The sequence below is a fragment of the Oratosquilla oratoria genome, chromosome 19 (assembly GCF_046742065.1).
Source record: "Oratosquilla oratoria isolate Oo_2021 chromosome 19, ASM4674206v1, whole genome shotgun sequence".
NCBI classification, from domain to species: Eukaryota; Metazoa; Arthropoda; class Malacostraca; order Stomatopoda; family Squillidae; genus Oratosquilla; species Oratosquilla oratoria.
In genome coordinates this window covers 33,086,094-33,098,765 of record NC_134795.1, presented here as the reverse complement: position 1 = coordinate 33,098,765, position 12,672 = coordinate 33,086,094, and the positions used below count along the sequence as shown (strand labels likewise).

Here is a 12,672-nt window from a genome sequence, read left to right as displayed (position 1 = left end):
AGAAGGGGACGGGTGGGACTTGGTGGAGATAAAGGAGGACATTTCGGACAGTTTGTTGAAGTGGACTAAGGGGGACATTTCATACATTTGTATGATGCGAGTAACAGATGGATGATGGTTGGGACTTGGTGGAGATAAAGGAGGACATTTCGGACAGTTTGTTGAAGTGGACTAAGGGGGACATTTCATACATTTTGAGTGCCTTTTTCTTGCACTGGTGGATGATGCACCTCAGAGCTCTCACCACCCCCCCTCCGCCCCTCCACCTATCACCCACCCCTCCCTGATAACCTCTCCCAGTTCCTTCCCCGTCGACCTATATGTACTCAGAGTGTTTGACATATGTCTGTACTTGAAAAAAGCTGTAACAAGCGAAATGTCGTACCAATAAAGGTTTCGATCTCACACGGTGTTGATTCTCACAGCTATGCTCATAGTGACCCAATTTTGTATCTCTCTGCATCCAGTTTATTCTTAAAATCTTGTATAGTTTTGGCACTCACTGTTTCTCCATTTAGTTTGTTCCAGACATCAATCACTATGTGGGAAGCTATTTTTTTCAAATCTCTTCTGTAACTGTCCTTCTTTAGCTTCTTTTTGTGTCCTCTTGTTTCTCTTCTGTCCCATTTTAACAAGTCTTCTCTATCAAGAATTTCCATACCTTTCATAATTCTGTAAATGGTCAACAAATCAACTCTTTCTCTTCTTTGTTCCAGTGTTGATAGATGTAATTTATCCAATCTTTGTATGTCAAATTTGATAGTGTAGGTGCCATTTTTGTTGCTGCTCTTTGAATTCTTTCTATTTATTTTTTGTGCTAGGTGCCCATAGTGTTGCAGCATATTCTAGTTTAGGTCTCATTAGTGCAACCACTATTCTCCTTACCATTTCTTCATCATGTAGTCGAAGGCCACTTTCATTGATCTCAATAAGTTAAAAGTCTCTCCAACTAATTTATTGACATGATTACCAGGTGTCAAGTCACTTAAGATAATCACTCCCAGGTCCCTTTCCGAGTTGACTTTTTTTGACTTCCTTGTTACCGAATTTATATTGATCCGATATTCTATTTTTTGCTTTTTCCAAATGCCATTATACTACATTTCTTAATGTTAAAGTTTATTTCACACCTTTGTCTCCATTCCCATATTTTGTCCAGGTCTTCTTGTAGTGATCTGCAATCTTTTTCTGTGCTTACTCTCTTGATTAATTTGGCATCGTCAGCAAAGAAGTTCATGTAACGCTTCACTCCCTCACCCATATCATTTATATATATGGCAAACATTAAAGGAGTCAAAACAGCCTTGTGGGATGCCACTTATCACATCTTCCCCTTTCGAATTTTTGTCTCTAAGTACCACTCATTTTTCTCCCATTTAAGAAATCCTTCATCCATTCCAGTAGCTTACCTTGTATTCCTCCTAATATTTCAATTTTTCTTCTAACTTTTTATGTGGTACTTTGTCAAAAGCCTTCTGCAAATCCAAGAAGGCACAATCTGCCCAGCCATCTCTTTCTTGTATTATCTCAATTAATCTTGAGTAAAAGCATATTAAATTTGTGGTACACGATCTTCCACTTCTAAAGCCAAATTGTTTAGGGTTAAATATTTTATTCTCTTCCAAGGGTTTGATCCATTTCTTGCTGATAACTTTTCCGCATATTTTTGCTACTGTGCTTGTAAGGGATACCGGTCTGAAGTTTGTAGGATCTTCTTTGTTTACTCCTTTATATATTGGTACTATGTTTGCATCTTTCCAATCTTGCAGTACCTTTCCTTCTTTGAGTGAAAAGTCTATTATCTTGTATAATTTGTCCGTCAGTTTGTCTATACACTCTTTCAGTATCCAGTTTGCAATTCCATCTGGTTCATGCAATTTCCTAACATCTAGGTTTTTTATTTGGTCTCTTATTTCTTTCTGTGTTACCTTTATTTATTTCATTTTAGGGGGTCTTTCATTGTCCATCTTCCCAAATTTGTGAGTTCTCAAATGAAAAACAAACCTGAAAGGTCTGATCATAACTTCAGCCATTTCTGTGTCGTCTATATATTCTTTATCTCCTTCACACAGTTTTACAATTTCGTGTTTGTCTTTTAATTTATCATTTACATATCTGTAAAAGAGTTTAGGTTGATCCCTACATTTGTCTATAATATCTTTTTGGTTTCTTTTTTCTTTCCTGCATATATTCACATAATCATTTCTAAGTTTTATATATGTTTGCCATTTAGATGTTTTTTTTTTCTCTTTTCCATCTTTTCCAGGCTTTGTCTCTTCTGTCTTTAGCCTCACTGCATCTTTTGTTGTACCAACACTTTATATACATCTCTTTTTGCTTCTTTGGTACATACCTATCAATTCCCTACTTGTACTTTTCCTTGAATATGTTCCACTTGTCTTCCATCTTTGTTTCCTCTTTGGAGAATTTATCCCAGTTTGTATTTTGGAATTTTTTTCTTAGTTTTACAAAATCTGTTTTGTTGTACATTAATCTTCTTTCTCTATGTTTATCATTCCTTCTTACACTGTTTTGTGCATGCATGTGTGAGACTAATATACACAACTATTACAAGATGAAACCAATCAAAGTGTATAACACAAGTGATGTCACTACTTCTACATGCACATGTGGGAGGGCACAAGTCAATGTGTGTGTTTTAGAATGTGCACAATATGTTTCTTGGGAATAAACAAGGATTGGTTACTATGGTCAGTGCTAGGCTGGTTCATGATATAGTTAGGGTACTTACAGTTAGGAGCTTGCATAGCTTGGGGTGGTGGACTCTGAATGAAGACATTCTCCTGGCCTGGTGTGCCTCCCCTGATGAAAATGGGCTGGTTCTGCGCAGTCAGGAGAGCGGAGGACTGCAGGCTGCCCGGTGTGGCCCACGTTATGCCCTGGGGGATGGAGCCAAACGCTGCCGCCGCTTGCTGCAAACCATACGAGGTCTTGGGTGATGACGCCGAATCCAATTGCCAAAACAAAGGCTCATCACCAAACTTACTCAACGACACAAACCCGGCCTCCATACCCGACGACGAAGGGGTAGCACAGGTGATGGAGGACGGGATTGCAGTAGATGTACTGGTAGAGCAGCGTACCTTCTGCATTTCCACGGGCTTAGGACCTGCTGTGGAGTGTGCGGGCAGGATGCTGGGAGGCTGGCTGCTGATCACCCCCACAGGAAGCTGTCCAATCACTAGTGTCTGGTTACCTGTTGTGGGTATTGCTGTAGAGGCATAGTCTGAAAAGTGGCCAAAATCACATCACTATGGGACAATCACTTTAACACACTATACAAACACACATGCATGAGTGCACGCACACACAAGCCACAGCTTGATGGTGTAGTGGTGCCTCACTCAATTGCTAATTCAGCAATCTGAGTTTGAGTCTTGCCCTAGGAAGAAGATTTCAGCATTGCTGTACTGAGCCAGTACTCCAACTCAGGTGGGCAAGTTGTAGAGGATGTGTTTGTGTACTCATCTATTGGTCCATATATGAGCTCCGAATTCATCCAGGAATCCAACATGTGATCCAAGAATATACTATTATCCTCACCAATTGCAAACAAAAATATAAATCACTTGATCATAACTAGAACTGTCATTATTTTAGTGTGAAACAATGCTCACTCCATAAAAATAAACTGCTGAAAGACGGCAAGGAATACATGCTTAATTTGGTGAGTTACAAAAAAAAAGAAAGATAACTTACTGGCTTGGCCCCCTGCCTGAAGCACATTGGTCTTCCCAGCAGCTGTAAGCATATGGGGTGTTATCTGTCCAGCCTGGAAGTGCTTCCCTGGGGCCGTTATAACCTGAGAAGAACCAAGTACTTCTGAACTACTAGACCATGAGTTCAGTTGCAATATCTACAAAGATTTAATTCAGAGTTAAATGTACCTTGTTCATGTGAATGAATATATATATTACCTAATAAAAAAATTTCCAGTGTTAATACTTCTCCCCATCAAATTTAGAGTTGCCATTCACTCATCCATTTACATCATCATTACACAAAATATGAAGGGAAGGCTGAGACCATTCCCCTTATCCCTAAACCAAATGACAAACTAAGCACAAGATGGGCTACAGGTTATCTATCTATATACCAGCTAGCTAGCTAGGCCAGCTAGCCTAGGGAACATCATCATCACCATCATCATCCTTATATGGGAGGTAGCCTAATCAAAGGCACACACCCACTCCCACCTTTTCCATTCTCATCCACCACCCTTGTTTCGCTCTCATTTTAGTGCCTCATGGATCTAAGATGAGATGGAAACAAGGGTGGTGGATGGGCAAACACTACAGACACTTGCCTAAATATTCCTACATTCTCACCTACCCATGATGGCAACTAGCCCTGGCTGTCTGAACACACAAAGCAAAGGGGATGGCATCGGTTGCAGCTACATGCCTTCTGGTGTAAGCTCCTCACATTTTCACCTCTAGTTCTATGTATATATCTTCATAATTAGTACAAGCACTTAGTAGGCATCATAAAAAGGAGGAAAATCCAAATGGGTGAAGCAGGGAATCTATATATTACAGTCTCTGTTCTGAAACCCTTTCTCATCACCCATCAGGATATGCAATGTGATCTTTTATGCTTATAACTTAGTCCACTGAAGAGAGTCTCAGAATAGAGATGAAGATGTATAGAACTCCCTGCTTCTCTGTACTTTTCTCCTAATGAGGATTTTATTTTATTTTATATACATCCTTCTCCTTCAGACAAGAGCAGGGGTCTCTTTCTACTCCCAAGCATCTCTTCCACTCTTCCCTATCTTGTGCCAATATTGTTATTTCCATGTTCATTGAATTAGGAAGGACTCCTCAATGTGCTCACTATCTTTACACTACCTCCATGTACCTCTTCTTCCATTATCAACTGCTCTGCATTAACATCTGTCTCCTCCACATCCATTAAGTTCCTTAGCCTACATTCCTCTTCATGTTGAGGATATAGTGAACATTCCCTACTCCGAACTTTGTTGTGAAGTGACGATACATCAGGGAAAAAAGAAAGAAAAAAAAATTCCATATATCAAGAACTTCACAGTGTCTATATTTCTGTATACCATGACTTTAAGAAGTGGTACCTCACCAAGGCAAGGTGTATGGGTGCCTGGCTGCAGCATACAGTAGAAAACAAAGTTTTGTCACTGTTCTTGAATTTAACTGTATATATGTAATCTCCAGATACTTTTTTTATAGAAGCAATTTCACTCACATAAGGAAAAATCTTTTTCATTATATAGCAGCTAATACTGAAAATATAGCAAGTGCACAACAAAATTTATATTTCCACAGCTAACATTCATGTAGGACAACAGGATTTGTCTTCCATTTTGGTGTACAAAATTGATGCTTCATTATTAGCTAGATAAGGAAATCCGCTAACTACACTACAACTTGTTTATTCTTTGAACAAATCCAAAGAACTGATCCCTAACTAGCAGATACAACAAAACTCAACTCCCATTCCTCTCCTGCACTTTTTGCCACTGTAGTTTTAATTTACCTGGATAGGTGGGTTTATTGAGTTGAGCGTGCTGGGCTGGATGGGTGAAGCGTTCATGCCAGCTGCTGGTTGTAGGGTGAGGTTCCCAGGCATGATGAGCTGGCCCTGGGCATTAGGGTACAGCTGCTGCAGGTAGGGTGTACCAGGGATTCCCTGCTGGATGACCTGTACCTGTTGGTACAGCAAGTCAGACCTTAACCATGATAACTTCACTTCTCACACTAAAATTTAGTGACTAAATCAATCAATCTGTGGCCCCTGGTCTTTCTTGCAGAGGACCCACAGCCTTCAGGTAACTAGCAACAGCCTCTGGGAAGGCCCACAAGTCACTCAAGGAACATATATTGTGTGGTTGTCTGGGGATTGTTAATGTGGGGCATTGTAGTATGAAGTGTTCTGTGTCCTCTGTGGTGGTTACAAATGGGGCACATTATCACCAGTTTATCAAATAATATTAATACATTATATTCATATATTATATACATATATATAAAAAACAGATTTATAATAAATATGGAGGACTAACGTGATTATTAATACCCTTACATATGCCTCAACCAACACTGTTTTCCGTTTTCACAGCAAAGGAAATTGATGTGAACTTTGATATTTTATTTTCATTCTGTTACTTCAGAGAACTCACATTTTCCTCTTCATACATCTCCTTGAAAATTGTCATTACTCTATACACAATAAATATACTTACTGACTCACATCACCATTACCCATGAGTAAATGACATCATCTTCTGACCCTAAAATTTCTTTTCAGATCTCTCTAGGAAGAAACTTTGGTCTGTGGATGCAGAAGAAAGTGGGAAAAAAGTTACATTACCCATGAAAACAAACCTTGCCTTACATACCTGAGGCATTGGAGAGGGTGAGACCCCTGGGTGGGTGAGGGTGGGCGGGGCAAGGGGATGCTGCAGGGACTGGTGAAGAGCGCTGGCCGGCACAGTGGTGGTCGAGCTTGGGGGCCCCGGTGCGGGGGCGATGGCGGGAGGGGCGGCCTGCATCCCCGTGGCCACAGACCCCTGGACATAAAACTGTTGTGGGAACTGTAAAGAAAAGAAGAGGGATATAAGTACTTCTTCAGGATGAATGGAGGTACACCTTCTACAGGAGAGAGAGAAAGAATGAGAGAGAGAGAGAGAGAGAGAGAGAGAGAGAGAGAGAGAGAGAGAGAGAGAGAGAGAAATCTCAACAAGTCCCTCTTTGCCAATTTTAGGTTTCTCCCTTAACCAATTTTTGCAATGATGTCACTGGCACCATCTTGATAAAATATTATTTAGAAATGCATGTTTTTATATTCAATAAGGTGGAGACTAAAGTACCTACATACAGTTGGTAGACCTTTTTGGATATATTGCTTTCTTCTACTGGAAACAATGTGAACAGTTGGTATGTCTGTTTGCAAAGTCTCTCCTTAATTTGTACAGGGTGGCCAGTGAAAGACTGAATGATATAAAACAAAAATAACTTTTACAAACACATGTTTAACTTTTCTTTTTTATTTGGATATATATATATATATATATATATATATATATATATATATATATATATATATATATATATATATATATATATATATATATATATTTCAGTATTATGTCTGAAAAACATCATCAACCAAATGAGCACCATTTTTCTGCTAAAAAAAATACAGGCTCTTTCCACAGCATTTTCCATGACTATATGCAAGATTTTAGGTCCTAAATGTTGGATTTTGGCTTTAATGTTCTCTTTAAGTTCTTGAATTGTTCAAGGTTTATTATGTTCTTTCAGCTTTAGTGTTTTCCTTAACTTCTTGAATTGTTTGAGGTTTATTTACATAAACCTGTTCTTTCAAGTAGCCCCACAAAAAATTCTGGTTTAATTAAATCAGGTGAATGCCAATGCCAAACAAATTCAGCATTTTTTAAAACCATTTGATCACTGATTTGACTGCACCAGACTTCTTTTTATGGTGATACTTGAGAGAACGGATTTATATAAATAAATCTCAAACAATTCAAGAACTTAGAGGAGACCACTTAAGCTGAAATCTGACATTTAGGACCTGAAACCTTGCATATGGTCATGGAAAATGCCATGGAAAGAGCCTGTATTTGTGAGCTGGAAAATGGTGATATTTTCACACATATTACTGAAAAAAATCCACACATTATATATAAAATGTGTAAAAGTTATTTTTGTCTTATTTCATTCAGTCTTTCAGTGACCACCCTATAGAAATAAAATTTACTCTGTCATAGCCCTTAGTTGTAGGAAATATATATTTACTTGGCCAAGTGTATATATATATATATATATATATATATATATATATATACACACACACACACCAAGAGCTTTTCCCCCTTATAAAGGAGGTAGCCAATTCAAAGACACGTACCTACTCCCACCCATTCCTTCCTCTCATTGTAACTCCTCATGGATGATGGTTCATCCTTATATCCTGGCTACTGCACTGGGTCAGAAGCAATGCAGCAAGACAGAGTACATCCATAGCAAGGCTGCTTCACTTAATCAGTGACCACCCTCTCTGTCCCCTCATGCAGAAAAAGAGAAGACAGGGAGAAATCCCTTTGTGTTGCATCAAAATATCATTCACACATAAGCACCCCCTAACCCTGATCCCCTGCTCCTCCCTTCTTTGCATAATAGTATCATCCATACACAGCCACTCTCCACTCATCCCTTTCTCCTGTCTTCTCACTTCCTTACTCAACAAGCATTCCCCTCTTACTCAACACCCCCTTCACCCCATCCATCAATCTCATCCTCAGTCATTCCCCCAAATTCATTCCCTTCCACACCTCTTTTACTATTTTTTTTTTACTCATTATTTCCATGTGTCCAAACCATCTCAATACTTTCATCAGCCCCATCTGTCATCTTCTTTTCTACTCCTGCTCTCCTCCTCATCTCCTCATTTCTCACTCTATCCAATGTAGTAACCCCTACCATACTTCTCAGATATTTCATCTCAAACACATTCAAATTTTTCCTCTCTGCCTCTCTTAAATTCCAAGCCTCTGTCCCATACATAGCTGTTGGCACTATCACTCCTTTTTGCATCCATTTCCGGATGCCTATTTCTCATGACACTTTTTAATCTGCCAAAGCATTTACTTACTTCTCTCAATATACAATTTACCTCTACCTCTACTCTTCCCTTTCCTGCCACATGCGACCCTTAATACTTAAAGCTATCCGCTTCCTACAGCCTCTCTCCTTTAAGACTTGCTTCCAATTCATTGCCATCTTCTCTCCTTGTACATCTCATTATATATATACATTATATATATATATATATATATATATATATATATATATACAAATGTATATATATATATATATATGATATATATCAATGCACTTCATCATAGTCACAAGAATATCTGCTTTCTGGAAGTACACATTTACTTTTCTATGCACTTGACTGATAATATATATATATGTATATATATTAGAGGAACGTGACTTACAAAGCAAAAAGAAGGAAAGAAATGGGGAGAGATGTCGAGGAAAACCAGGAAAATTAGGGGGAAGGCGAAAAACAGGATAAAAAGGAGGAAGAGGAGTAGGAGGGAGAGTGAGGAGGGAGCGAATAAAGTGAGGATGAGACGAACGAGGTGGAAGATGGTGCCAGGAACGAGGAAGAGAGGAAGCTAAGGGGGGAGGTAGAATACTGTATATATATATATATATATATATATATATATATATATATATATATATATATACTGTATATATATATATATACTATATATATATATATATACTATATATATATATACTATATATATATATATATATATATATATATATATATATATATATAAATGCACTCCAATTTTGTGCATCATTAATGACTTGTGCATTTGTTCTGGCTGTAGTCAGTGGACTTCATTCAGCAGAACCCCACCCTCCACCCACCTAGGGGGCGCAGGGGAAGGATAACTACTGTGGGCGGGAGGGCGTGGGGTGGTGTGCGGGGGCTTGGGTAAGGGGTGGAATGTGAATAGAACAGTGTACAAAAGAGAGAGAGAGAGAGAGAGAGAGATGGAAACATCGCTCGATTGAATGACGACCTCCCGCCTCCCCCCCACAAAAAAGGGAAACAAGAGGGGGGCCAAATCTCCTTTTAAGGACTTTATCCTCCCTGTCGCCAGGCAATTTTATTCAACTCGAAGGAAACCTAAGCCAAATTAAGATTTTCCACCTGATGACGCCCCTCAGCAACTTGGAGGTCTCGATCCTTCAAGGTCCCCGGGAGGTGGAGTTTGCCAGTATAAAATTTCTGGTGATGCCTGATATAATCTATTTTTAAATAAAAAAAATTGTTCTTTTACACGTGAAAGAACTTGCACAGAAAACGAACGAAAGCCGAAAAAATCCTCAACCTTTTTCCCACAACAGAATACACACGCAAACATTTTATATATATATATATATATATATATATATATATATATATATATATATATATATATATATATATATATATATATATATTGAAGTCAATGGGAAAGAAAAAATAACAAAGCAAGGCGCTTTCGTATATTACATCTTCAATGCAAGGTACATACATGTACTTTGCACTGAAGATATATAGGTACACACACACACAGATATACAGTATACACACACATAGCTGTCGACCACGAGACCAACACGTGATCCAAGACCATGGTGAATCACACACACACACATGCACAAATAAAGACTGTCACATCATTTCAGGTGTGCTCCAACTCTCCCTCCCTCCCAATATCTTTTTCTCTCTTTCCGGGAAGTTACCACACATCCCGATCATTCAAGGTGACAACTTCTGTGTATGTATGTATAAATAACCTGAATGATCTGGCACCTCTTTGTCCCACATCTATAATCCATACAAGGAATGCAGGCACAGCGACACTCCCCACCCACCCACCCGCCCCCACTTCCTGCATACCCCTCTGCAACCACCCAGCGCGTCCTCTCCGATCATACAAATCCATAGGGGGTTGGGTGGGGGGGGGGGGCAAAGGTTTAGGGTTTAGGTACACACACAAACATATTTGATTTATACAGTATGTACGGGCATATACAGTACATGTGCATGCACATACGGGTGTACATCAGTATAGACAGCACGAACATTAGCATACTACACACGTACACACACACACACAAACATATTCGGATTTATACAGTATATACGGGCATATACATGTGAGTGTACATCAATATAGACAACATGTGCATGAGCATACTACACACACACACACAGTGACGCACAAAACACGAACTGCCTCTGACAAAATTCCCAGGCTCCCAATGAATCACTATCATGTGGTGCAGCACCGTATTGTCGGTGCCTCGAACAGCTGTGGTTGCAGGGTGGGGGGGTGGAGGGGGGTGTCTCGCTGGCACCGTGGTAATATTGTTTTCAGGATTCGAACCTGCCCAGGCACCATCTGTAGGTGGGTGGTCTTAAAAAAGTGTCCCCACACGGATTCATATATCGGCTGTCTTCTTGGAACACATAAATTTGATTCTGGCCATTCTCTGACGACATCGTAGCTGAGCACATGCAACAATATCGCAACAGAGGTTGACCAACTACCATGCCGTAATTACGACCCAACCCTGCCGTGATTTACGATCCCACTGTACCATGCAACCCATCCTCATGATGTGCCCATGTCCTGTGACGGCGAATACGAGCCACTGGCCGTCACACATCCGTTACGGCCCGTGACTCTTCATAGGGGTGGGGGTGCGGTGAGGGTTTGTCCGCGGCTGAATAGGGCTAGAGACGTACTCTGTACCGATGAGAGAGCAGTCAGTGGACATTATTCCTCAGGTAAGGACGTGCGTGCGCGCTCTCTCTCTCTCTTTCGTGCGGAGCTTGTGTATACATACATACATATATAATATATCAATCCATTTTTGCCCCGAGTTTCACCAAGTGACCCGCAGCTCCTCAGCGACTGGCAACGGTCCTTGGAATGTTCCAAGGATCTCTCTGGACAGAAAATTTGAACTGTTGTAAGTGTTGTATCAATGTGGAACCGGTTGAAAGTTGTAGGTAAAGGGTAGTCGTCGATTGTCAGCTTCCTATGTGCGAAACAGTGTTAAAAAAAAAAAAAAAAGTCTTGGGCCCAGTCCAGAGACCAAGTGTCAGCCTCTCGGGGTTGCACCTCCTGTGACAGTTGTTTTAATGTGCGGCGAAAGTGATTTATATTTCAACTTGTCATTTTATTTACTTATTTTCTTAATGCGTACGTACTCCCTACCCCCCCCCCCACACTGCCCACCGACTGGGGTCCTAGCAGCATAAGTTTCACGCTGTCAATATTTCAGGGGTTTTAGTGATACCCCTACGGACCAGAGTCGACAGCAGCATTGGTGCCTGCACTCTAACATAAGTATGATGGATTAGAGCTGTCGATCACGAATCTATCACGTGATCCACGACCATGATAAATCACACACGCGTGCTAGGTTGTGTATACATGCATATTATATATATATATATATATATATATATATATATATATATACACGCACATATATACACAGACATGTTGAAGGCGGAAAAAAGAGGACCCTCTGCAGAAGCGGCGAGCGAAACCGATCAGGAATAAACTCGGAACTAGACCAGTGTCTTTTTTCACTTTATGTGTATGTACATTAACTATATATATATATATATAGTGGAAAAAGAAGACACGGGTCTGGTTCCGAGTTTATTCCTGACCGGTTTCGCCCTAAGCGAACAAAAACGTAAGTCTGTATTAGACAAATTATGGATAATTATTCTGTCGCTGACTACTCACTAGCGCTTCTATCCTTGTGGTCAAAATCGTGCCCTTGCTCCCCCCCCAAAAAAAAAATTGTAATAAAAAAAGGGGGGGGGGTTCTTTGAGTTGGGTGCGCGAGGAAGGCATGGGTGTTACACGTGGGTGAATGGCGTTCCTAATCCATAGGGGAATGTGAGAATGTTTCTAGATGCGTGACGTCACAAATTTGACATGTAAAGTCATCATTTTTTTTTTTTACAAATTATTGCCAATGGTTATACGTGATACACAATCTGGTGTCTTGTTATACGCGCGCGCAAGCTCTGAAGCTCTCATTTAGG

At 40.0% G+C, this 12,672-nt stretch overlaps 2 protein-coding genes across 13 annotated transcripts in view; one reads left to right on the top strand and one right to left on the bottom strand.

Moving 5' to 3' along the window:
- Positions 1–12,672, bottom strand: part of LOC143035824 (uncharacterized) — a 125,402-nt gene that overhangs the window by 25,409 nt on the left and 87,321 nt on the right. For 11 of the 12 annotated variants that reach the window (XM_076202840.1, XM_076202839.1, XM_076202838.1 and 8 more), the window contains 4 exons: positions 6,395–6,589; positions 5,533–5,703; positions 3,721–3,823; positions 2,753–3,247 (listed from right to left, as the gene is read on the bottom strand). In XM_076202840.1, the coding sequence (XP_076058955.1) occupies positions 2,753–3,247; positions 3,721–3,823; positions 5,533–5,703; positions 6,395–6,589 (964 nt within the window). The remainder of the gene's footprint in view (positions 1–2,752; positions 3,248–3,720; positions 3,824–5,532; positions 5,704–6,394; positions 6,590–12,672) is intronic. The other variant, XM_076202845.1, reaches the window with a different exon arrangement.
- LOC143035825 (uncharacterized) overlaps positions 11,286–12,672 on the top strand; it is a 13,473-nt gene continuing 12,086 nt past the window's right edge. The window contains exon 1 of the mRNA XM_076202850.1: positions 11,286–11,391. Coding sequence (XP_076058965.1) covers positions 11,359–11,391 — 33 coding nt within the window. The 5' untranslated portion in view covers positions 11,286–11,358. The remainder of the gene's footprint in view (positions 11,392–12,672) is intronic.